At 43.6% G+C, this 25,197-nt stretch overlaps 1 protein-coding gene across 1 annotated transcript; it reads right to left on the bottom strand.

Moving 5' to 3' along the window:
* Positions 1–23,364: 23,364 nt before the first annotated feature.
* On the bottom strand, positions 23,365–24,983 carry LOC128270532 (segmentation protein fushi tarazu). Its single transcript, XM_053007940.1, has 2 exons — positions 24,059–24,983; positions 23,365–23,990 (listed from the first exon to the last, which is right to left on the bottom strand). Exons 1-2 carry the CDS (start codon positions 24,981–24,983, stop codon positions 23,365–23,367), a joined length of 1,551 nt encoding a protein of 516 aa, XP_052863900.1.
* Positions 24,984–25,197: the final 214 nt, after the last annotated feature.

Raw genomic sequence — 25,197 nt, 5'->3', positions numbered from 1 at the left:
CAGTAAAGTGAGTTTCGTTTTCGACTAAATGTAACGTATAAAAATTAATAAAGTTTTAATGAAAAATTCATTCATGAAACATTAATAGCAGTTTTTAGGAAAAGGCGCAGCAATCTGGCGATGTGATGTGACGAGTATTGAGCAATGTCAAGCGATGTCACAAAATGATCAACAAATCTGTCAGTCAAGAAAACAAACGCAGTTTGACAAATGGAACGTGGTTTGCATATTTGCAGCGGCAAGTATTGGCCTTCCTTACGACAACCTTGACCAGGGAGGGAGTAGGGTTGGCTGTTTTGACCAACGCCGTCCCACATCGCTTGTCTGCAGCAACCAAAATTTAACAATCGAACAAAGTCTTTCGGATTGGCCTAATTTATGGTCTAGTTCAGTTCCAACAATAACGGTCCCATTTTGTGTAGAAAAGTGCATTTTTGACCAACCTCACTTGCAAAAGTTTCTGCACGATTCGTTTGCAAAAATAAACCTTTCAATTTCACCCTCCGTAGCCGGTCCTTTGCCGGTTTTATAGCATCGTTAAACCTTTCGGCCAGCGGTCAGTGATCGTACGGTTCAGTTTTGTTTTGGTCCTTGAAAAATGGCATGTACGGTGAAACGAATTAAACCCATTACCTGATAGAATAGATTTTATTGACATGCATTGCTTCAGTAATGCCCGTAAGGGGTTAGTCACCAGAAATGGTGCATTGCTCCGACGTTCGGAGTCCTGTCAAGGTCGTTCGGTATCGTCGAAGACCTTGAGATGCAAGTCATGATCGATGAAGGATTAGCAAAATTTCCTCTTAACTGCCTTCTATTCGTCAAACGGCTGGTGCGAGTGCGAGTGAAGAAAGCTAAACAGCGAACTTTTAATTGATTGTATAACAAATCATTTCAAATCAAAACACTGCTCACTTTACTAATGACGATCATAATCGCCAATATAAACTACCACGGCAATTGATGTGATGATCGGCAGCAAACGAGCAGCTGTGGTTTTGCTGCGGGGTTTTACTTTTTAGCAACATCAAGACATATACACTCTGCTGCCATTATTCATATCAGTCGGAATGATTGTTTTATGTTGTTAGCGTTGAAAAAGCCGTCGTTATGCATCCTTCCTTCCACATGATCTGAGTGCTGAGTTTGATAATAAGTTGAAAAACGAACTCTTCGTAATCATGCATTTGCTGACATTGCACCGAAAACTAGTTGACTGCTTGCTCCTTGCTGCAATCGTGATGCGGCCAAGGTGTTCATTAACGACGACACAGTTTGCATAAATAGTGGCAATGCTGCGTTTTGTTTCGGCTACTAGTTCCACCCGATCTCACACCTAGGTCTCGTCGGCTACTTTTTGCTGTCCATCGCGACTTCCTTCACCTCTCTAACCAGCCGTTTGCCTGGAGTGCGAACTGTTGCCTCACCCAGCGCCGGTTCTCGCCGACTTATGAGACGATTGGTGTCTGTTTTTATTGGAGTCACTTTTTGAAAAACTGCCACATCGTTAAATTTAATATGAAACTCATTTAGCTAAAGTGTTGTCGATTTATTTATTTATATGTTATGCTCAATGTGCCCACTGCCTCGTGAAGAAGAATGGCGTATTACATCATGACTCACTCTCACCTCTGCGCGATGGTCCGGTAAAAATCTCTTTCTCGCAATCAGTGCTCTGTCCGCACGTTTCTTCGTTTTCTCCGGGCTTTGCCACTCTCTCTCAGGATCAGCTTCTTAGCGGACATTGAAGAGCATCTATTGAGCCCCACATGCATACACATTTAAAGTCAAATGAAATATGTGGAAAAAGACTATACGGCTGTGTCCCTTCTTTGCCATATTTGAATCTATCTACGTTTTCTCTGTCTTTCTCACAACTACGTCTTCCATTTTGGCTTTCTACCTGCATTTCTCGTAACGGAACGACCCATTGGTTCAGCACCACCAATGCACTGGAATAAACATTTTTGATGTATGAGCATCATGAGCAGTTCATGCTGCTTTAAATAGTTGGTAGAATAAATTAAGGAGAAAATAACTTCCTGGAGAAGCTTACCGACACCTACGATCTTACGATTGAATTTGAGATTTAAAAGGCGGATACAAACACATGCATCAAGCGATCGTCAATGAATTCTCACTAAAGTAGTAAAAGTATTCGACAATAGTTTTATTCGTTCAAAATGGTCGTATATCTCGCATCCTGTTGTGTTTTCTGCCTTATTACTAAATATATTCAACTACGCAACTATGTATTTTTGTTATTCAACATTTTGTTTGTCCAAAAGAAGCCAATTTTTTTACACAAGACCACAAATCCACGAACGAACGACTGTCGGCGTCAACGTGTCGCAAAATTTCACCTCGGCAACTCGGTTTTTACATTTGACACAGTAACGCTAGGCAAATGTAATGTCTACCAAATTACTCTACTTTCAAGTAAGGGTCACATTTGCTTACTTTTTCACGTTTTTTTAATGCATTACACGGGACCTGAGATGCAGCAGACCGAGTGCTTTCAGTTACATTGCCTGTACCAACCCTGTGTGCTGTTGTAGAGTCACATGGCTGCCTATTTGTAAACTAGCTCTTCTTCACGACTGCGTTACAACGTTAACTTTCATCTCGCTAATGGATGCTGCCCCTAGTTTCAGTGCACTTGGCCACTCTTCTTCTAGTGTGATATACTGCGTAATGTGATTTTTAGAACTGCTGATATTGAGATTAACTTTGCATAAGAAAAATACCTCATCTGACTAATATTCATAATATTACATGAGAATAGTGTAGTCTTGCTGTCTTTAAGGCTAATGGAACTTGCAGTGAATGTTACAAATAGGCGTTTATATCGAAAAGTATAAAAACTTGTTATTGAAATTTGTTTCCTTTCACATTGCTAGCGAAGATGCTTCCAATTGAAATGCTGTTTATGAAATTATTCTTCATAAATTATGTAAATATTTCTACTAAACCGTGATTTTTATAAACCGTGATTCAATTGCAATTTACACCATTAGTTCTAATTCAGTTGCTGAAACAGATAGTATTTGTATTTCGACCGGTTAAACTGAAACAAAATACATCCTATCAGTGGGATTGGATTGCTCTTTTCTGTGCGAATGGCTTGCGGGTGGCTTAGCGCTAGTGTATGATGCCGGTCCACTTCACTGCTCCAACGACGTAATGTAGAGGATTCGATGACCATTGTTGACATTGTGTTGCATAACCCTCTCGAGAAACCGTGTACTCCACACAGCGAACATCAAACAATCTTCCGCTGGTGGAAGCATTCCCATTGGGGCCACTGTTCGAAAACCGAAGAGAAAAATCGGTAGGGCAAAATACACTTACAATGTATACATTGCTTGATGGCCTATCATTCATCATCCCATGTTTGATTGATGACTCTGTCACCCACGCATTTTCATTTTCTCATTTTCCGACGAAGCGTTTTTCGCCGGTCGATGGTATCGGGATTGGGATTCAGGACATTCGCTGTCTAGATGACTGGGAAGAGGTTTGTTCCTCAGAAAGGTCGTGGAGTCCGTTGTTGTTTATTTTCGTACCATTTTTTTTTGTTTCCGGCTTGGAAAAGCGGAGTGGCCGTTTTATTTCATCTGCTTAACAATGACGTAGGAAAAACGTTTTCCTTTTTGGAGAGATTTGTATTTATTCAGAACTCTCATGTATTTTACATTCGGGTTTCATGGTTTCTGATTCTAATTTCGCATTCTTAGAACAAGAATAAGTTTTAGCTTATTATAGTTGTTCAAAAATTGTGATTCAATCAGAATACTGGATTGATTTTGTGTATCCCTTGTATCATCTCCATTATCGTCCTTCAGTTCTTCGCTAACGGTTAACGACCATCCCAAGTACTTGCTACCGTAGCAGAGAACCATTAAGGATTTGGTCAAGGCTATGTTTTGGTTTTAAAGCGATTGGTGTTGATGCAACTGAAATTTATGACGTAAGTGAGGTCCGGAGTTTTCGAAAGAACCTTGAAGATCTGAAGAAAGACGCAAACATAGGTGTTATGACTCAATAAACAGTGAATGACGCGTTTCAAGGAGCGTTAACCACAAAAAGGACAGTAAAATCATTATCATCACAATAGAATGAACTCAAAATAAGTTAAACAAACTCAGTAGGTGGTAGTTACGTAGGAATCAAATGATATTTGAATTTTTATGATTTCATGAATTCAGAAGAAAGCTAACATTCTACATTATGTTTTTCATATTTCATTTCACATTATGTTTGTTATCACAAAGCATACAATCAACATACAATAAACGAATAATGTCGGATACTTAGAAATAAGTTTTGTGGTTTAAATTAATAGCTTATTCTTTAAGTGCTTATAGCTTAAGTGATATTAAACAATTACTTGAACTCAAGCATTTCGTGAACTTTTTTTTATTAATTCTTTGTAAAAATTTGTTTCTGTATGTTGAAAGCAACATTTTTAACAGTGGGACGATTTCACATAACCTGAAAAAGAACAACATAAAAAATATCAAAATGAATACGATCTATTAGTTGAGCCATGTTTAATAAAAGCTTAACGAAAACCACTTTACTATATGATATGCTTTAAAGGCGGTTGCCATATTTATTTGTTTCATTAACCAAAAGATCAATTCCGCTGTTTACGTTCGCTAGCGGATTGGAGATTAAGATTTCTTGACTACCCAGTAAGTAGCATCTAGTTCAGTGCCTGTGTTTCAATATTGTTAAAGAGAGGCTAGGTTTATTTTAATCGAAACATTTGTTCAAGAGCTGGACGAAACTTAAATCTTTCGGTGCTTTCGATGTCACAATAAGTTTCTTAAGAATGTGTTGGTGATTGGAAGCAATAATGACCAATTTCTCTTCTCTCCGGTTGGCAACAAAGCGGGCTCCTCGCACGTACCCTAGAATTTCATGCAGCTTTAGAAAACTGATCCCTTACTAATGTACGAATGTGTGAAAAATACATTACTCCATAAGGAGGACGCATCGTACGCTAACAACGCTGGCCAACGATTGTAGCGTGTTTTCATGAGTCTTCAATATTAGCCGGCGTCAAAAAATAATCTATGTTCAGTTATTATAATAATCGTCGTACATTATATCCTCAATCTTGATCTCAATTACAAAATAATTGCCGTTGAAAAGTACGAAACCGGCCATCTCATTGAGCATGAACGCTTTCACCGTCCCGTTTTTGCGATAGAAACTGAACCGGTGAACCATCATTCACCTACCCGCTCACACACAAGGGCTTTTTTCTCGTATGATTCCAAACTTAAATGGAACTATAATGATTTCGGTGCGGAGCACCAAATATGGAGCAACTTTTTCTTCGCCATGTCCGTCCATCAACAAACTGTAAGTGTATGTGTTGGGCGATACTCCACTAAACTCCGGCAGATATAATTCCCTTTGATAAACTCGTTTATGTCGGCTTCATCAACGAGAAACATCATTACCGTGCACAACAACATACGCTGAGACAATTGTCATCACCATTAAAGTAATCATACAAAACAGAGTTCAGGCCTCGTAGAGATCATTCATCCCCTAGAATGGAAACTATTTGGGTGTGGAAGCGTTCACGGACTTCACGAAACTCTTTTTGCTTAATTTTTGTCTGCTCTGGTAGCACTTTTTTTTACTGCGATAAGATTTTCGAGAGCATACATCCTAGCACGGCGATGTGTTTTCGGAAAGTAGTGTAGCCACGCTGTAGCAGTACATCAAACAAGTTTACCCAAATCCATTTTTTCGTTTGGCTGCAATTTATTCAAGCCAACCGCCAATCACTAAACTGAATCGACGCGCATGACCTGTCGGCCTGAAACCTGGCAGATCGAATCCATGCTTTACTGTTTTGATTCAGCATAGAGCGATGGCATTATTCGACACAAATTGTAACACTCCATCACTAGGCACAACAGTCATTCGCAATGCACATTAGCGAATAAAAACGGTAGATAGGAAAACGTATGCGCGAGTGGTTCAGGATGGTTTTAATGCGAATCGATTAAGAGAAAGTCTACCGCGCCAGTAATTACAGGCAGGATTCGCTGATAGCGGCGGCCAAATTATTTGGTTTACGTTGATCAATGCAATTAGGGCGTTCGGGACATGATATAACCACAAATGAACGGTTTCGAAAATCGATCACAAGTCAATGCATTCGAATGGAAGCCACTGAATTTGGTTGAATTATCCGTCACCGTATCACTATATAACGGTCGATGTCTATAACACATGGATACAACCAGATTAAACTAGATTTGGATAAACCATAATTTTGACTTGGCGATATGTCACATTGTAATACAAACAATTAGATCGGTGTTATGAAATTCAGAATACGAACGAATAACTCTGCTTGATACTGTGAGATTTTTCTTGACGCTCTTGACCTTGCGCTTTACTCTTCTAAAACAACACTGGCATGAAATTGGCAAATATTTTGTTGCAAAGTAGAACTTGGCCAGGATATAGGATAAGCCAGGTAAGCCAATTCATATTGTAAGTGCCCGAATTTTTATGGCCTTGCAAGGGATTCATTTCATGTTACTAAACATGATTTATGACTCACAATATTCAAACTAATAGTGTTTGTAAATAGTGCAGGGCCAAATAAAGGATTATTTTAACCTTGACTTTATCATATCCTTTTAAAATTTGCCTCCGAAGAAAGGATGAAAAACAGACAGTATTGTGGCTACCTGTGAAACGGTTCACCAACAAACTATTGCTATGAGGATTCTTGTAGGAATTTTTGATACAAAGCACAACAGTTTCATAGGAATCTGTTATGTTCTATATTTCTCATACGAAATTGAATGGCGATTCTGTTACATTAGTTTTCAGTTGTAGTGACACACCTTCAAAACCAATTGCCTGAAAACTATTGATTTGTTGATGACATGATTTGATAAAAGTAAGTTTCAAAATTTAACCAAAGTGCAAACCATGGAAATCTAAGTTGCCTAGGTGCCAGTGCCAACATTTTTGACACCTTCGGACAAGGACACCTTTCCAGTAGGCAATACAATAATTATGACTTGAATTGGAAACTGAAAACTGTAATATTTAAAAATCTGACATTCTGGATAACTTAAACTTAAAATGTATGACTTCATGACATTCATGTAATGTTTCATACGCTTGCTGAAATCATTTATCCCGGTCCATAGTTATAGTTGACGAAAATTTTACTCGTTTTGTGTTTACCAATAAACGAGCTAGTAAGAAGCTCGTTGTTGTTTAGGATTTTAAGCTATATTCGAAGAGAATTTTACAAAAAATACACGCACGAAATTCAATCTCCATTATTTTGTTGATCACAAAACTTCTCAAAAAAGGTGTTCCGGCTGCTTCTAAACGGCGGCGTTTCTTCTATCGCCATGACTGAAACTTCGTCATCCCCAGCCCAATATTCTGGGCCGTTATTCCTACCACCCTTCCGGCCAGACTGTAAAGCTGGTTTCCCTTGATGTTGACGGATTGCCGTCATTAATCTATGACGTGCATGATTTTCCAAGAGAAGGGCAGCCGAACCTACCAGCCTGTCAGTCAGAGCCAGCACAAACGTGCTGTTACCCTGCGCATTTAGATCCATTTCTTCGTCCCTCGTTCGCGCCCTACCTGTGGTTCTTCCTCCTTACACGCGCGTATATATACTTCTCTTTCTGTTTCCCTGCTCAGAATACACGATCCTTCGAAGCCATTGTGTTCGTCCTTTTCGTTTCGAATACGGACGGACGGATCCTGGTTTGACGGATTTGTGCGAGGGAAATGCCTTTTCCATTTTCATGCGCCATCTCTACGGTCGCTCCTTGCTGCTGCTGGCCACACAACATGGCGCGTGAAAACTGCGATGTTTTTTTTTGCCCTCGCACATGATGACACTGAGCCCGTTGGGTTGCGCCGTAAGGTGGGAGACACCCTCCAGAGAAAATGGTCCCAGACGAAGGCGAAAAACAGCAAAGCTCCATCAAGCTTGAGCAGTTGGAATCCGGAACGGCAGCGGGGCCGTTTACGAAAGGGACGGTTCGAGCGAAAATAATCATTTCTCCAGAGATTGTGAACCGGAATTGATACAGTTTTCTTTCCATCCATCCATCCATCCATCCATCCCTGCATTCATCTGTCCTTACTCCAAATTTTCGTTCCACCAAGTAGCTCGTTTTTCATTGGTTGCCATAGCAAGAAGATAGGACATTCAATAGTTTCCTTTGCTGCGGTTGATTGCTGGCAGATTTCCGAAGGTTTTCCCCTTCAAATGACCGGGCCTTTTGCTTGGGATGCTTTTTTTTTTGGGTGAACAAAGCAAACAGATAATCTTCTCATCATTTGAACACCAACAGACTTACCGTGTGATGGACGAATCTTACACGCGCACTGCAGGGGAGAGGCCAGGGGTTGAGATGGACTCGCCTGAAAGGCTCTCGTTTTCCGGCAGAACAAAAAGAATACAAATCTAGCGATCAATAGACGGCGTGCAGTGCAGAGAGAGGTGCAATTAATATTCTTGTCAACTGTCAATCGCAGTGCGTGCTATTTGAAGAAACATGGGGTCAGCAACGCGTCAAGCAAGTATGCTCAAAACGAAGCTCAAGGCCGAATGAGAACATTGTACAATAAACCGGAGTTTTGAAAGTTCTACCAAAAGGAATTTGTGTGCCCCACAGAGTAGAAGCTTCGTATTTTTCCCCTAAAGTTATTTCTGATCGTTCTTATGGTATTTTAGGGTATATTGGGATCCTGTACTCCTTAAGGTCTTTCAACGAATTCTATGTTTCTTACAATGGAGAACTTATACATCTATCAGTGAAGAAGTTTTCCTGCGAATGGAGACGGGCAGCCATGGATGAATCGTATCGGAAAGCCCCAATGGAGTGCTAAATTGTACGCCATTTACTCATTTAAAGTTTCGTCTGAAATTCATGCCGAATCTCTTACTCATTCGGTATCAAAGGAGAACTGTATGAAACATACTTTTCACGGCCTCCCAGGATGCAAAGATGGCTGTGTACTTCAAATAAACCGATTAGGACCTCAGAGTTACTGCGAAGTTGGAGCGTCGGAAGTATTTCTAGTGACTGGCTCTGGTTTACAGGTTCACATTTCATGTCATAAAAGCATCTTGCTGAAAATGTCTCCAGAGAAGCGTAAACTCATAAAGCTCCCGTAAAATGTCCATCATTAATGGTTGTCAGATACCCACAGCATGCAGTTAGACGGCTGCATGCTGATTCTTATTGAAGTCCTTATAATTTTCGCAAAATCTAACAATCACCTTTTGACATCACTGACGCGTACTAAAGAATAGAACCCAAACAAATACAACATTTTATGTATGGAAATATGTTTTCAACATATTTGTTCATGTTTTGACTTTTTGAATTACCAAGCTGATTTTTTCATCTTTGTCAATATTTGGTTGTAAAAATATAAACCACTGTGATAGTTTACAATGATCGTTTACATTCCTGTAAATTAATTATGGAACAAAGCATCGCCAACGTCACAACAGTAATTGAACATGTAGTTCTGACATTTTCTTTAAAACAGCGATTATTACTTTCTAACGCCGTAGCATAAATTATATTGAACTGTAACCACCATGCTGACCGATCGGCAAAGCGGTACTTAAATCATATATGAAGTGTTTTCTTCGGCGTTGTGGCACGTAATGCAAGGTTCTGTAATTATTTCCATCAAAACATAACCAAACACATGCCCTTGCTTCGTGATGGGGAGCTTCTGCAAAATGGGTGATGATTGGTTTACTCATCAAGGTGCAAAGAGCGTACCACCTGAATGTCAAAATGGTTGCAAGGAGTGAGCGAGAGAAGGAGCGAGGACGATCAGCTTCAAATTTCATTCGTGGATCTAGCTCGTCTGAAGTGTTCCACATACTTCGCTTCCAAGACGCTTATGCGTTCTGCTTCTAGTTACAACATGACACGATCAGCACCGCATTGATGAACTTAGGCCACACGACACGATGTCGATAATGGATGCCTTCCACCGCAACACGGCGGAACATATTCGAAAGTAGCGCGTCCTACTCTCCGCCGCTGAAACCGTCGATTTGAACGTAATTTCTGGGTTTTTCCTGTTTCCAGTTGAGGTTGAGTGTGTAGTTTTCTCGAAGTACTTTTGTTTTCTTAGCGATGTAATCTTTACAGTTCGCTCGCTCCGTCTGCTTCGAGCACACCCATTCACGAGTGTCTGCTCGTTTTGATCACTCTATCAAACTACATCACATCATCATCATTAACATTATCATCACCTTCATCGTCTTGAGCAGCATCGCCATCACCATCATCATCATTATAATTACCTCTTATCGTGATAAAGATTACTCGTTCTGTTTTCCATCTTTCGGTTTCTTGCAATTCAGCCAGTTGGGCACCATGTAAATAGTTTCAATTAAAAATTTTCCTATAAAAAGCGCAGCACTGTGACTTATTTATCTTTTCTATTTATCCCTCTTCTATGCTGCCCGGTGCACTCGTTCCCCTCGGATCCCGCTTTTAAAGTTGGTGAAAGGCAGTACTAAAACAATGCCGCAATTACCTGCCGTTCTGCGTTCATTTGTGGATGGCGAGGTTATGGAAAATTGTGGTTTTCCTTTCCTGCCGAGCTTGTTTGAATATTTCCGTCGAACGAAATCTCGCACTAGAAGCTCGTTTCTTCGTGCTTCATGCTAATGTAGTGCCTCGCACCGAAGAGGATCAACGTGACGAGTAAGATATGATCTTGGCCGTGGCACTCTACGGCCGCTAGTCCCCGTGGTGAGGATCACCAAGTCCGCGGCGAAGGAGACGGCGGTTTGCGGCGGTCGAACGGAGCGGGACAAATGAAAAAATACCTCAATTACGTTGACAACTCTTTTAAAGGCATCGCTCCCGAAATGGGAGCTCATCAATAACGCCCGGAAGAGTTGGTTGCCGAGAGTCACGTTGGGTATTGAACGTTGGGGGCTGAGAGGCAAAGCTCAGAAACGCGAACCCAGGCGAAAAACAATCCAATCCAGCCAATCAGGCAGCAATATGGGTACGACCAACTTGAAATTTGAGTCCTGATCATATTGTTCGATTCGTGGAGCTTCATGTAAATGTGTGTGTTGATGTAGAAATAAACAAAACAGGTATTCAAAACAGATTTTACCTCTGCTATTGTCATTTGTTTTACCACGAAGACGGTCGAAGGAGGTGAACGCCATTGCTTTCTCCAGCTGGAAGTATTGCATGTATGGGCAGGCACCAGCCACAGGACTAAGGCTAGGCTAGAGAAAGAACATGGAAGGTAGTCACTAGAGTGGAACTCTGGAAAACGAGACAAAAAACCAGACAGTACAATAGGCGGAAGGGTTCCTAGGATGGTCTAGCCTGTCCGGAAGGCGACGGTAGCTGGGGGGATACCACAAAAAGCAGACCTCACGGCTTTTAACCACCACCGGGGCAGGGCAGGACAGGGGACAGGAACCATCGCCACGGCCGAACGATCGCTCTTCGACAGCGCGGCCCACGCGTGCGAGGTAAACGTTAAGATTTTATTATTTCCCTTTTTTGCCTAAAATAAATGATCATCATTAATTTTTATGAGGAGATAATTTATTTTGATATTATCATTGTGTTTAATCTTCATACATACATATACATTCGGTGCTCTCGCATGTTTTTGCGTTCGCTCCTGCTCTCGCACACCGTGTTCGCTGGGCATCGGGATTCGAGTTCCGTTCCTCTTCCAATCGACGGTTGCACTCACCCACTTCATGGCTTTATTACGCCAGCTCTTTCCGTTTTCAAACTGGACATAACCACCGCAGGTAAGGCGGCGTGAATCCCTCCTCAAGGAAGCGTACATTCTACGCTGACTGCGTTCGGAATAGCGGACTTGGTGTTCACTGTCTAGTCGAAGTATAGATGAAAAGTTCCTGGAGCTTCTAATTAACAGTGACCGAAACACCTGACACCGTGGCACAGTAGGAGATTCGGCAAACGATCGGCAAAGGTTAATGGGAGCAAGAACGAGAGAACGGAAAGGTCAATCGCGCACTCACAACACAAACGGGCACACGGGACTAACCAAATAGAAAGCCTCCCATCCGAGGGTCAATCCGAGCTGCAAATTGAATAATTAAGTTATTAATTATGCCAAAGTGGAAACCAATATTTATCGAATCATGTTCCTAGGCTCGGGTTTGCACCTATGCTCGAAAAAGAATGCCACGGAACATACAGACTGGTCCGTCATTCGCATAAGCCCCGAATTTCGACTGTTCAGAGCGGTTCGAGTTTTACCTAAGGCCGCATGCTTTGATTGACAGGCAGAACCCCAAAGTTAGACACATGCCAGTTGAGTGTCGGTACGGTCGGACTTGTGATATCCATCGATCCATGGGCTAGTAGTAGTGGCAAGAGAAAGAAGAAGTTTATGAAATTAACCAATCCTTCGACATCTCAGTATGAATCGTGGGTCGAATCATGGCTCAAACATGGTGTCATCATTCCGTGACGGAGATTGCGACCGACGGGGAACCGGCTACGGCACCAGAGGCCGTTGCCTGAGCATTCCAGCCGAGAAACCAGAGTTACCCTAACAAAATGGTATGTGAGCAAGACGCTCGGCACGCTCAGAACGCATTAAGTACGCGTTGAATCCGTGCCACGCCGCGAGGCGGAAGATGCGTAGGATGCGCGGTCCCAAAAATGTTACCTTCGGCCAAAGAACCGCGACAGGCGTCGGGCGGAGGAACCGGGCGAGGGATAGGAAATAAAAGAACAAACAAAAATAGTTACACTCTAATATATTCTGACATTGACGAATTGACGGCGATTTATCAATCTCCATTGTGTTTTTGCGCGTTTTAATTTGCTGCAGCGTAGCGTTAGAGCGGCAGAGCAGCTTCGCCGGGACTTCGGGCCGGGGCTAGACGAATACCCTTGCAACAACGTTGACGATGATCATTGGCAGGATCCGAATCCGAGAGGATATTCCCAGTGTGCAATAAAAGGGTCGCGGTGATGCCTTGACACAGCCCGTGACGTTGACGCTGGGGCGGACTGCTCTACTCGTACGGTTGCGCAAGTCTCGCCCGTTCCCATCGGTTTGATTTCCTGTTCAAAATGGCCGAGAACACTCCTGTCATATCGAGCTCCTGCGAGCATGTGAGCCCTGCTGCCAAACCCGATCTAATCATCTGCATCTCTAATTCAACTTCTCTTCGCACGGGACCCCGGGATTGTTCAATGAGTCCAGCTGTGCCCGAACCGGGCTCGGTTTGTGAGCCACTCACAGCCCGCCGTTGTGCTATCTGATTGACGACACAGCTGTAGATGAGTGATGTTGACGAAATTTGATAACGTATTGCTCGCCAGAAGCAATCCTGTGTGTGTGTTTTCCGACGTTACACGCGCGCGGCGTCATGTGCACATATTTTGTAGCCAATTGCAGGCAGCAAATGTGCCGTTGGCGTAATGAAAATTATGCAAATCTCTTCTTCGGCCCTTGATCGCTCAATATACGGGGCGATGCGATGCGTCGGTGATTGGCAACTGCCACTGTGCTGCTGCTGTTTGGGTGAAAATGCTTCCAAACAAAAAGAGAGCAAAACGATGAGGCGTAAAATCTGCAATTTGAGGGAGCATTCTGCGGTGCATCAAGTATTACATTTTGTTTTATATTTAACACCGATTAGGCCATCGATTTTAGGATCAACGAAAGACACACGGACAATGCGGTTCCAAAGGTGCGTCAATTTCGATTTTCAATACCATAAAACACATTGAAAGCTTCCCGTTGCGAAGCGCTGAATTTTGACGTACATCGAACAACGCGCATAAAGCATCATTAATCAAACTAGAAGCTGCAGCTCTGGCTTTACAATTAAATGCGAACGAACGAATGGACGAGCAAATGGCGATCGCTCACGATCTGGCATAATTTTACTGTTCGACTCATTCATCACTTCGATCGGCTTCGGCGATCCTTCGGCAGTGCAAACGAGGGCGCGTGCACAGGTATTAAGGTTCACGCAATTGAGCACATGGCGTAGGGCCGCCACACGCTCGAGACGCTTCAGCATACAAATTTTATTAATTGAAAAACGTAAACTTTTGACGCCCGCTGGATGCGCCCGCGTAACACCACTTTTCTTCGCTCGAGTCCTCGGGCTCGATTGACGATATTTGTTGGCGTTTGTTTGTCACGGCAAGGCAGGGTGTGACTGTGACGCAGTCAATCCAAGCGCTGGCCTGTTTTGTTAGCGCTTTTGGTTGTTTCTTTTTATCAATACTATTAAAACATCATTAATCATGCACACCGCAGCTCATGGAGGAGGTCATGCTTGCGCTTCACGCTTAAGTTTCCAAGGAGTTCCGCATGTGTTCCGTATATTGATAATTTATTGCTTTTGAACAAATTTTTTACACTTTAGCCCCACCAGCCGGCCATCGGGCGGGAGGTTATCTGGTCCCTTGTTAACCTTTTGTCACTGCTCAAACAATTGCGGGCTCTCTGGCCAACCCATCAGAACGATAATGTTTAATGGCCTAGACTACATACGGCCAAGTGGCGAAAGGCACTTTACTGCAATTGAATGAAACATCAACAAAAAATACTTGGCCACTAGATTTGGAGGGCAGACCAGACTTGAGGAGCTGCCGAAAATGTCCTCAAATCTTAGCCAATGGTCTTATTGGAAAATTATTTAACGATCGATTTAATGGCGTTCTGCTTTCATTTTGACGCTCAAATATGCGAATAGCAATGTCAAAGAATACTAGTCTACCCGTGAGTAATGGAACTTTTCTATCCCATTCCGGCCAACTTAGATGTCCAGTAAATCACGCGGCGATTGCAACAAGCAAGTCCAAGCCCACGACAGGTACGCACTCCTCAGCAACGGCGCGAGCGCGCGGTAAAAAATAACGTCTCCGATAAGCTTGGCGATGAAAAATGGTTCTCGATAAGTCGTTTCCAATAAGAGAAATATCAAACTAAAACCGCTTAAGAATTAAGAAAACTTCGTATCGCACACTTCGAAACGCTCGAGTGATGATATCATAAACCGCGCCGGGCTTCTCTGTCCGCATAGAGGAGGAACAATCAACTTGTAAGCCGCGGCATGCAACAGCATCGCACGAGGAATTTTGGAAAAGACATATCTTAGCATCTGATCACCTATAATTAATGATCAATTTTCAAATTTTGAATATAATCTTCCAACATGTCCCTGGAACAGTGCACAACCTCACGCCCATGCCGTGTCCACCATTGTTCCAAACAAATTCCGTTTCTTTTCACTCCTCTCGCTCGTCGAGATTTCTCTCTTAACTCTTGGCTTACGGTTTGAATACGCTACGAAACTGTTCTTCGCGTAGGCAAACCAACGGCCACACAACGAAACGAGTTAATAATAAGAATAATAATCCCTTCAACTATTCACTCGTTTTCGACTAGGTGTCCAATCTACGGACCAGAAGAGTTCAAACTTAGCCATACTATTGCTCCCCGGCTGGGTTTCAGTAAAATTCTTGCCTGGCGAAGAGATTTTCTCGTTCCGGGACGTTCCAATGTTGTGTCGATCTCGCGCCCGACATAATTAATAAAAAGAGCTACGAGCTATTGGGCTGCGGTCAGGAGCGATCGCCGAAGCCCGAGCGTTTCTATTCTATTCGTTTTCGCCGGGGATAGCGATCGCTTTATTAAGTAAGTTGTAGTGTTATTTTTCTCTTCGCTATCCGCGGTCTTCCCGGTATTCAGGCATGCCTCTTAGGCACGGAGGTGCTACACACCTTCAGCTACCCTGCAATAGCGATCAAGATTTCTCGATCGGTCCGCGCTTAAACCTTCTCCCCGTGCCCGTGCCCGTGCCCGTGCCCGTGCCAGGCAAACATCGGTCGGCCTCGTCGCCAAGGAATAGTAATGAATTAAGACATCGTTTTTATTCGCCCAATCCTTACCACCACCACCATCACACGCACACGCCCACAAGAACAAACATTCTTCTCGGCAGGTCGGTTAGGATGGAAGTAAAACATTATAACTAACTTATTAAATTTAAAGATCATTAAGGAAATTTATCATTGTATTTAAGATCATCAATTACAGAATTGTTATGCGTTCGGTTTCCGATTGCAGTCGCGTCGCGCTGCCGCAGACGTGTTTCTTTCCTCTTTTTTCTTTCCTTCGGAAAAGCAAATGGACATTGATTGCCATGCGATCAGACACCGAAGCACCAGGTATGGTCGCGATCGGCGACAATCGACGATCGTGTCAGAGGTAGTCCCAGATATCGAACAGATCCACTATTGCTGGACCGGCGCGGGATCGTAGAGAGTTCAGCGAAAAAGAAAGCCATGTTGAAAAATGTCTTCTCTCTTGAATGTTTTTATTTTCTCTAGCCGAAAGGTGCTTCAGTGGGATATAAAATGGAAGGTAAAAGAATGTGTCCTCATGTCCCACGTTTTTATTACTTTTTCCTTCGGTTTCGATCAGTCCTCGTACGACGGCCGGAACGGGCGGAATAAAGTTAAGGATTAACGAACGAGAAAAACGGTTTAAAGAGATTCCACTCCCAATTTTTAAGTTTTCTCTCATCCAATCGTGGCTGTAGGAAGTTGGCCGGCAAACAAGAATCAGAACTTAAATCTCCCCAACCGTTGTCGTGGAAAAGTAAATAGAATTTAATGAGCTAGTTTTTGTTGTTATCATTTGAGAGACTTGGAGCCGGATGCTTCTTTTATCTCAAATTTAATGAGCTGGCATTGCATTAAGGTGGCATCTATTGTTTTACCGTCACTTGAGGGAACCAACGGCGTCTACTTCGTTTACAAAGCAATAGGCGTGTTTGCGTTTGCTGCTGCTGACCTTAAAATGAATGTTAAATAAAGGTGTTCAAACGAATAACTCAGTTAACCAATTAATTAAAATATTTTAAAGTCGTTTGGCAGATGTTTCTTCCAAGACGGTTGGCTACCGTTCTTCCTAACACATTAAACATTCCGTATATATTAGAAAATGAACGAGATCGTTAAGGGGCCAAAGCCTCTTTGGAGTTTTTTGGTCGGCTGTATGAAGAGAACAACAACGTTACAGTGGAAAAGTGGATTGCTTGATTTAAAAAGTGCGGGTATCATAACAAATATAAACTTCAAACTTTACTCGAAGATACAGAATTGAACGGTGCCATAGACTGTTTTCTTACATACCGACTTTTGATTTCTTTTAATTTGGTCAAGATTAAGATTGAGGGAACAACTTTTTAAGCTTGGGATTGAAAATAATGAACGACTTTCATATGAAATCAGAATTTTTTCACAATTAAACTCCTTGATAGGACATCAACAAAAACACAAACTGTAATGTCAAGTGCGTCTAGAAGTGCGCAATGTCTTTATCAACTGCTTTATGATACATTTGAAATGATGATTTGCCCAACGGCGTATGATTGATCTTGATTCAAAAGGGCAAAGATGACATGTTCTTTTCAATATTCATCCCTAATGACGCGATGACGACTTGCCTGGCGTCTTTGAAAAGCACAATTGATAAATCTCAACCTAGGATTCTGAACTTCTAACATTGTACTGCGAATCGTTTGGTAGATTTGACAAAACTTTCCATGAACAGGCGCTATCGTGCCACCAATTAGATAAAAGCAAAAGAGTCTCTTTCAACTCAGTTCAGCAACCCTTGCCGGAAAAGTGTGAAGGTTTCTTTGAAGCCACCTTTTGGTGCTATCAATCTTGTCCCCCGTCCACAGAAAACTTCGACACCATATACTTTATATTCGTGCATCAGTGTGCTTCCTGGAAAACAATCTAGCAAATATTTCGACAACTGGATCCGCCTGTCTTCAGCTGTAACTAACTAGGGGGCATAGGACGTTGAATAATTTTTCACTTTATAGTGCCAAAACCCTTACCTCATTGCTGCTGACAAAAATTAAGGCAACAGCAGTGAAAGTTGAAGAATTCGTGCAAAAAACCAACAACACGTTAGATATTCGTTAGTGTTTGGCACAGAGTTGATGGCATTGGTGGCAAAAGAATACTTTTGCTGTAATTGGATGTCGAAAGTCAGAAGAACAGAACATTCCAAAAATTATCGTAATTATTACCATCCATTTACAATGGCCGCAAGGGCAGATTTTGTGCGGTTGGCTTTTTTGTGTTTTAGGGCCGGAAATTCGTCTTCGCATTTTTAGAGAGCGAGCATGCCATTGACGGTCGGGTTCTTGCAATATTTTTCATGGAAAAGAGTGAAACAGTACACTATCATCTGTCTAGCTTAGAGCGAAGGAAAATTGAAAGAGCCAGCCCGCCACAAAGTTTCGCAAGAACAGCAAAGTACAGCGTCAGCCGATCGTTTAAATTTAATTGCATGTCATAATATGTAACGAGTTTCAATCAATTTACCATTGCTTTCTGCTTTTAAATTGGATTGTCAGGTGGCGCACATTTCAACAAATATAAAAGTGTTAGTGTTGTTTCACTTCGATTTCTTCCAGCGAGTTTTAAATCTTATTTTGTAAAGTAAGAATGCACATAATAAATTGTTGCCTTTACAATACTGAAATGCACTATTGGACCAGATTGTGAATGGTTTGAAAATTAATTTATTCACCTTCAGGATTCTTCAATGACTTCATCCGGCAAAATCAGAATTTTTCCAACGAAATATAGTAAGAACCAGAACTAAAAGAAAGGGAAGAAGAAAGAAGCTTTGGCAAAAAGTTCTACAGTTTCGCTATCAAGCACTAGGTGTCACTGTTCGACACAGTTGCGTGAAACTTTTTGCATGAAATTTTTTGCATGAAAAAAAAGGAACACACACACACACACACAACACACAGTAACTTTAAAATTTTTTAATACTATTTAAGTAAATTTTGAGCAGTTTGCTAAACCAAAATAAAAATAGCACTGAAATTAGAAGGTTTAAGGTCGAAATGTTTGAAATAAAAATAGCTTCGAAACTGCAAACTTTTAATTTAACTATTTACAATAAATAATCGATTATATAATTTGCGTGATCATTAGTAAATATTCACTGTTTTGACCTTATTGTACTTTATAAACGTTTGGTACGCACTATAAGTGAATATACTTAACACACGGTCACCATATTTTCTTTGAACTAGAACAATCTCTTTGCTTCTCCCAAGTACACTTTCTAACAAAACTGCTTCCAGCTTTGCTTCAGAACTGTATGAACAGCTAGGTGAAAAGTGTTAGTAATTGAATAGTATTTTCTCCTTTAAACTATAAATAAATACTTAAACAAAGCCAAATTTACTTTACTGCTGCTTACATTGCATATCTTAACTGCTTTGGGAATGTTTTAGTAAATGTCGTTGATAAAATTGAAACAAACCAACTAAGATAATACAATTTTAAAAATATAAAAATCTAAATCATAGCCCAATAAAAATTCAGTACCCGTGTGTACATTGTTCAACAGCTGTGTCCAACATTCGCATCACGTGTCTGCTGGTTTGTATATTGATACTTTTGTCGTTGAGAAAGCACATTCGTCTCAACTAGAACAGTGAGGCATTCTAGTAACTAGTACTAGAAAGAGAAACGGTACTCAGCTATGAAACTGTTCCTAACTATCATTGTATACTTTGGGGACTCTGCCATTGCCGTTTTAGCTTGTGTGCTTGTCCACTGGAGCACTTGTCGAAACTGGCAGCTATGGAAATTTGTGCGTCGTGGGATATTCACAGGAAACGGCACACTTCTGTTGGATTCTGCCGATATCCATCCTTCTCGAGGCTGCTGCCATTCGTGTGTCAGCAATTAGAGGAGATCCTACCCATTGGCCCGGCCATTAACACTATTAACCGTTCGAGGACAGCGAAGCGAAGGTGAAGAAATGTCCTGCTGTTACGTTATCGTCTGTAGCGACTTTTCTGCTTTTCCCACTATTTAAATACTCCTTCGATATGAGCTGCGACAAGGGCATAGTAATAAAGACATAGAGCAAAAGAAATTGCTTGTCAACCTTGAAACTTCCCGGCCTCGATGCGCGCGTCCCCGGCATTTACGATCTAGGAGTCAGTGGAGTATCGTCGGGCGTGTGGCAATCTTCGGTTCATGCGTCGCGGCACTTCGACGCGTTGCCTTTAAACCAAAGTACATTCGGGATCCCGTTGTTTCTGGGAGGTGGTCCGGCGTAGCGGGACGTCCTAGCCGGCCAAGCCTTAGTCGCTGGAAGATGTATGCTTTGTTTTGTGCTTTATAATTTGTTTTGAACAAACTAATAAACAAATAAAGCATCACACACTGTGCAGATAGAGAAACCAGTATGAGGCACCGTGTGCTAAAGTTGCCGACAGCCAGCAACGAGTTTGTGGGCCAGCAAGTTCGATGCATTTTGATCATCCCGCCAGCCTGACACTCGAACAGTGCTGCTGCTATCACACACATGTAAACATGATTGGTACAAACGATCAACAACCGAAAGGCGCTAATTACTTCGTAACTTCCGCTCCGATCAAAGTCGTGCAGCGACCGACTGTGAGCATCGTGTAAGAAGCGACCTCTTGGGGAGTGTGCCTCGTTCCGACCGTTTACGTTATATGACGTGAAAATTTGATTTGATTTGATCACCTCCTCCTTGATTTCTTCATTCCAACAGTGACACTCAAGACACCGCTTGACAGTCTTGATGGGCTCTGGCTACAGTTTGTTGGACTTGCATGGGTCCAACGGTGAAACCCGCCAACAAATTGCTTTATAGCTTTATTAGACACAGCTCACGAAAAGTAGTATAGCTACAAATAGAGGACGGCACGGGTTCCTTGACCGAGGCAGCGTATGTTTAACTGTAAGATTTTAGACAAAAGATTCCGCTAGGTACGACACATCGACAAGAGACTGTACGTTTCCCACTGTATGTATTTTCAAATAGTTAATTTTACAATTATAGTACCTTTCGCCAGGAGTCAGCTCCGAGACTGGTGCATGCGTGCCGCCCGGATGGGAAAGCTGAAAAAACACACACTTCCAAATTGTTGCTACGAACCGGAAAATACACGCATCTATGCCTTTATCATCCTTCGCTGCTCGACGGGGAACCTGTTATCCGTACCCCAATAAAGCACCAACTCAGAGAGTCTGCCAACATCCCTAGAACCGAATATCTTCTTCATTTTATTGGGATCATTACGAGTGTAAACTAATAAAATAAGTACCGAAAGCCCAACTACCAGTTGCGGGAGAAAATTATACATCGCACGGATCGTTCGTGTGCCTGCGATGTACTCTGGGTGTGTGTGAGAGTCGTAGGATCTCTTGTTTCAAAAAAGTAAGTTGTACGACCAATTGGGGTACCGAGCGAAGTTTATGTACGTACCTTTGATGAAATTGCGCCCTAAACATGTTTTTTCCCTACATCCAGCGGCCCGTTTGCCTTTACCATGTTCAATATTAGCAGCGGAGCACCAGGTCCTTAAGGTCCCGAAGAACATGTCCAAAATATTCAAAAATTCATGAACATATAAACTAATAAACTTGTAAAACCATATTCTTGTTGCTTTCATGCCTTCGAACGTTTGCGTTTTTAAAGAGAAAGGTAAATTTGCTTGATTCTCCGATTCCCGCCCATCGAACGTCTGCTACTGATATCGAAGTCTCCAATACTGACTCCAAAGTATGCTACAAAAGCCCCACTAGATAAAGCGAGTAAAGATAAACAAGGATTCAGCTTAAATGCACCATCTTTGCCTATGCATAAAACTTAAGTGTTTTTGTTTAAGTAAAAACCGGAACGCCTAGAACCAGGAAACATTGTGTGTATCAGGAATCTTCCAACATTTAAATATCATGCGACCTTCAAAGTTTCAACCGAGTTCGGCACACAACAAAATTTTCAACACACCAGAAGACTGAAGCATACGATGAGTTTTTTTTTTGCACTTCCCGTCCTGAGGAGACCGACAATCAAACCCCAGAACGAACGGAGCGGTTGAAGGGCCAACTAATAAATTAAAATCTTGGCACACATGAATGCCGGGTTCGCGGTTGATGTGCGGATGGGCAGTCGACAAGTGTTTCTTGTGCTAATAGTGGGACAAAATTAACCTTCTGGCAAACATACACCGGGAGATAAAAGTCTCAGTTCAGTTGCAGTCCGCCGGCGTCGTATTGTGGTGGTAGGGATTAAAAATCGTTCCAAGAGACTAAAATTATGTGGCGACAGTTACGCGACATTTACTCTCCATGGGGCGTATAAAAGGCAGATTCATCTTGCGAGAAGGAAAACTACAATTTAATTATTGTAACCTCATTCATAACGCGAACGCGATATCCCGAGATTTGGTCCCGATTTCCAAGAAAGTGCCGGATTGCCGAGTTTGGCAGGGCAAACGGAAGCATCGTAAGGCGTCAGAAGCGAAAACCAAGCAGCCCTTGCCTTTGCTGACCTTGATCTTGGCACGGATGCCATCGTGTCGTCTGATTGGCTCGTCGCGTCCTGCTAATCCGGATTACCCAAAATCAGTAATGGAACCAATCATAGCCGAACGAAACACCTTACCGGGGGCGCGGACACACTGTTTGCCCAACTGTGAAGCGATTATCCAGTCCTAAGCTGTCGCCATGGTAGATCCACGCACTCCTTCGACACCCCATGTCGAATGGCATGGCGCGAGGTAAGATTTCTACCGATAAACGCCACCCCGGTCCCGGTATGTCACCCCCGGAATCGCTGCGTGTGTGCCGTTACTGGTGCCGTTCTCCGCTTTCCTTTCGCGTATCCTTCGTGGCCAGTTGCCAGTTGGCCAGTCGGTCGGTCGGTTGCCGAAAATGACCCTCCCTGTGGCACTTTTGTCGCCCTTTTATCGCCTTTCGTTCCCGTGTGCCTCGTCGGCGGCCTACCTTTGGCCGCAAAGAAAGGAAAGGGACCATCAGGGACCATCTGTTTCGTTTTGGGCCCCGCAGCTACGGGCCGCGGTTTTCCTCCCCAGGAACACTTTACCGCAAATGTGCATCAACGACTCGGCAGGACGACCGTTCCGGGCCTACGTCACCTAGCGCGTCTCCCTGGGATCGATTATCGGCCGGACGGGACGGGGGAAGCTGATGAGTTCTCGGGACGTCGTGGGGAATCGTGCCCCAGCCACGTGTGCTTTGCATATCCTTGTTACCTGCAAACTCCAGCACATAAAAAGCTCCGAGAAGATTTGTTTACAATTTAATATTTTTATCTACACAAGTTCTGTTCGCTTACAAATCTAATTAATTTCCATAAAGGCATCACAAGGGTCGGTCGCTGGGTAACATATTTTGGCAATCTACAATTGGGCGGAAGGGGTCCGTCTCAAGGGACGGAAAGATTTCACGCAAACGTGGGTGTGATGCCCGCAGCACCGGACGACGACGACAGTGGGTGGTACTGCACCCGTTCGTAGGGAAACGGGGCACGCGGAATGCTATGCTGACCAAAGTGCGGATGCTGCGGCTGCGCTGGCGGCTGCTGGTGCTGCTGCTGCGGGGTGTGTTGCAGGAGCTGCGAGTGATAATAGTCCTGCGAGTGGTGATAAGGCCACTGACCGTTTGAAGCACTGCTCACTGCGCCCTGGGACTGTTGCTGGTAGTGCTGGTGAAGGTCTAGGTGCTGCTGGTTCGTAGCCTCTTGCTGTCCGTTGCCATAAGAAACCGGTATTTGCGACGACGGCATCGGCATCTTCATGGGCCCGTGGGCCACGCCCGGCTGCGACAGGTCTCCGTCGAACGCCAGCTCCGGTGTCGTAGAGGTCGACTGGTAATCTTTTTTGGCCTTCATGCGTCGGTTCTGGAACCAGATCTTAATCTGACGCTCGGTCAGATGGAGCGTTCCGGCAATCTCGATCCGGCGCCTTCGCGTGAGGTAGCGATTGAAGTGAAACTCTTTCTCCAGCTCCAGCGTCTGGTGCCGGGAGTACGATTGGCGTGTTCGTTTCGCCGCGTTTTCTTTTGCGTTTTCTGTAAGATCGAAGAGAGGACAAAAGTTAGCAAGCCGGTTCGCAACGGCTCCACTCCACCGTACGTACCTTCTGAATCACCATGGTGCACCCATTTCCCTACGCCCATCGCTTCCGATGGCATTGGGACACTTTCCAGGCCCTTCGGCGACAGAGGCGGAGTGCTAACGCCATCGTACCGGGGAGTTCCGGGCTGACCCAGGTGCGCTAGGCCGAACTTGGGCCCTTCTCCGAGCGATTCGTAGTCATGCTTAGTGGCGCTCTCCAACAGGCTATCGATGCTGTCGTCCGTTTTGTTCGGCGACATCGGGACGATGTCCGGCACGAGGCGGTCACTGGCTGCCGGGGACAAACTAGCGGATCCGGTCAGCGTCCCAGCACGGGCATAGTGCGGGTTATACTTCAGCTTTTTGGCCGGATTCGTGAGCAGCGCGCGCAGGGCGGGCGAGTCCTGTTCCGGGCACTTCACCGAGTTTTCGTCGTCTTCGGCGGAACACTTTCTTTTCAGCGTGTTCGAGGGCGGCTCAGCAATTGGATCGATTTTCTTAGCGTAGAGCGCATCCGTTGCCGATAGCTGCGTGTACTGGTACTGGCTGGAGACCGAGGGTTGTGCCACGTTCAGTGACGCATGTGAAGGCGCGATCGGGTAATACTGATAATTGTAGTAGGAGTCCAGATGATTCGCGTAGGCAGACTGTTGCCCGGACGAGTAGTAAGGAGTTGCAGCATACTGCTCACTGCCACTGCACTGGTAGTGGCCGGAGCCGTAGATCGAAGTGACTGGTTTTTCCGGCAGATGCTGTTGCGGACACAGCACACCAGTTGCGCCTGACTCCGCCTGCTGTTGGGGCTGGATCCCGACACTTTCTGCGTACTGCAGCGCAGGCGATTGAAAGCTGGTCACACTGTACTGTTCCTGGCACGGCTGAGAGTAGCCGTAACAGCCGCCATAGTTTGCCTGAATATCACTGTAAAATGAGTTCACTGTAGCCATAGCAACCACACCACCAGCGTCCAGGGTTCGCGGCCGAGAATATTATCCTGCGAAGAGATACGGAGTTGCGATTCTGTGTCGCGTCGTGGCGTGCGCACTTTGGTCCTGGTTTGTACGGTTACGAATACCGAATGGCTACCGAATTCGTCGTGTTGTCGATTTTTGACAACTTTATTTTTACCTCCAGCCACAACCCCGCAGAAAGGCGCACACG

Source organism: Anopheles cruzii, chromosome 3 (assembly GCF_943734635.1).
Source record: "Anopheles cruzii chromosome 3, idAnoCruzAS_RS32_06, whole genome shotgun sequence".
NCBI lineage: Eukaryota > Metazoa > Arthropoda > Insecta > Diptera > Culicidae > Anopheles > Anopheles cruzii.
Note: the sequence above shows the minus strand (reverse complement) of the source record. Positions and strands in the feature narration are given on the sequence as shown.

Coding starts and splice junctions, on each gene's coding strand:
- LOC128270532 (XM_053007940.1), bottom strand. CDS start 24,983: ATGGCTACAGTGAACTCATTTTACAGTGATATTCAGGCAAACTATGGC. Junction 23,991..24,058: donor GCACCATGGTGATTCAGAAG/GTACGTACGGTG, acceptor TCGATCTTACAG/AAAACGCAAAAGAAAACGCG.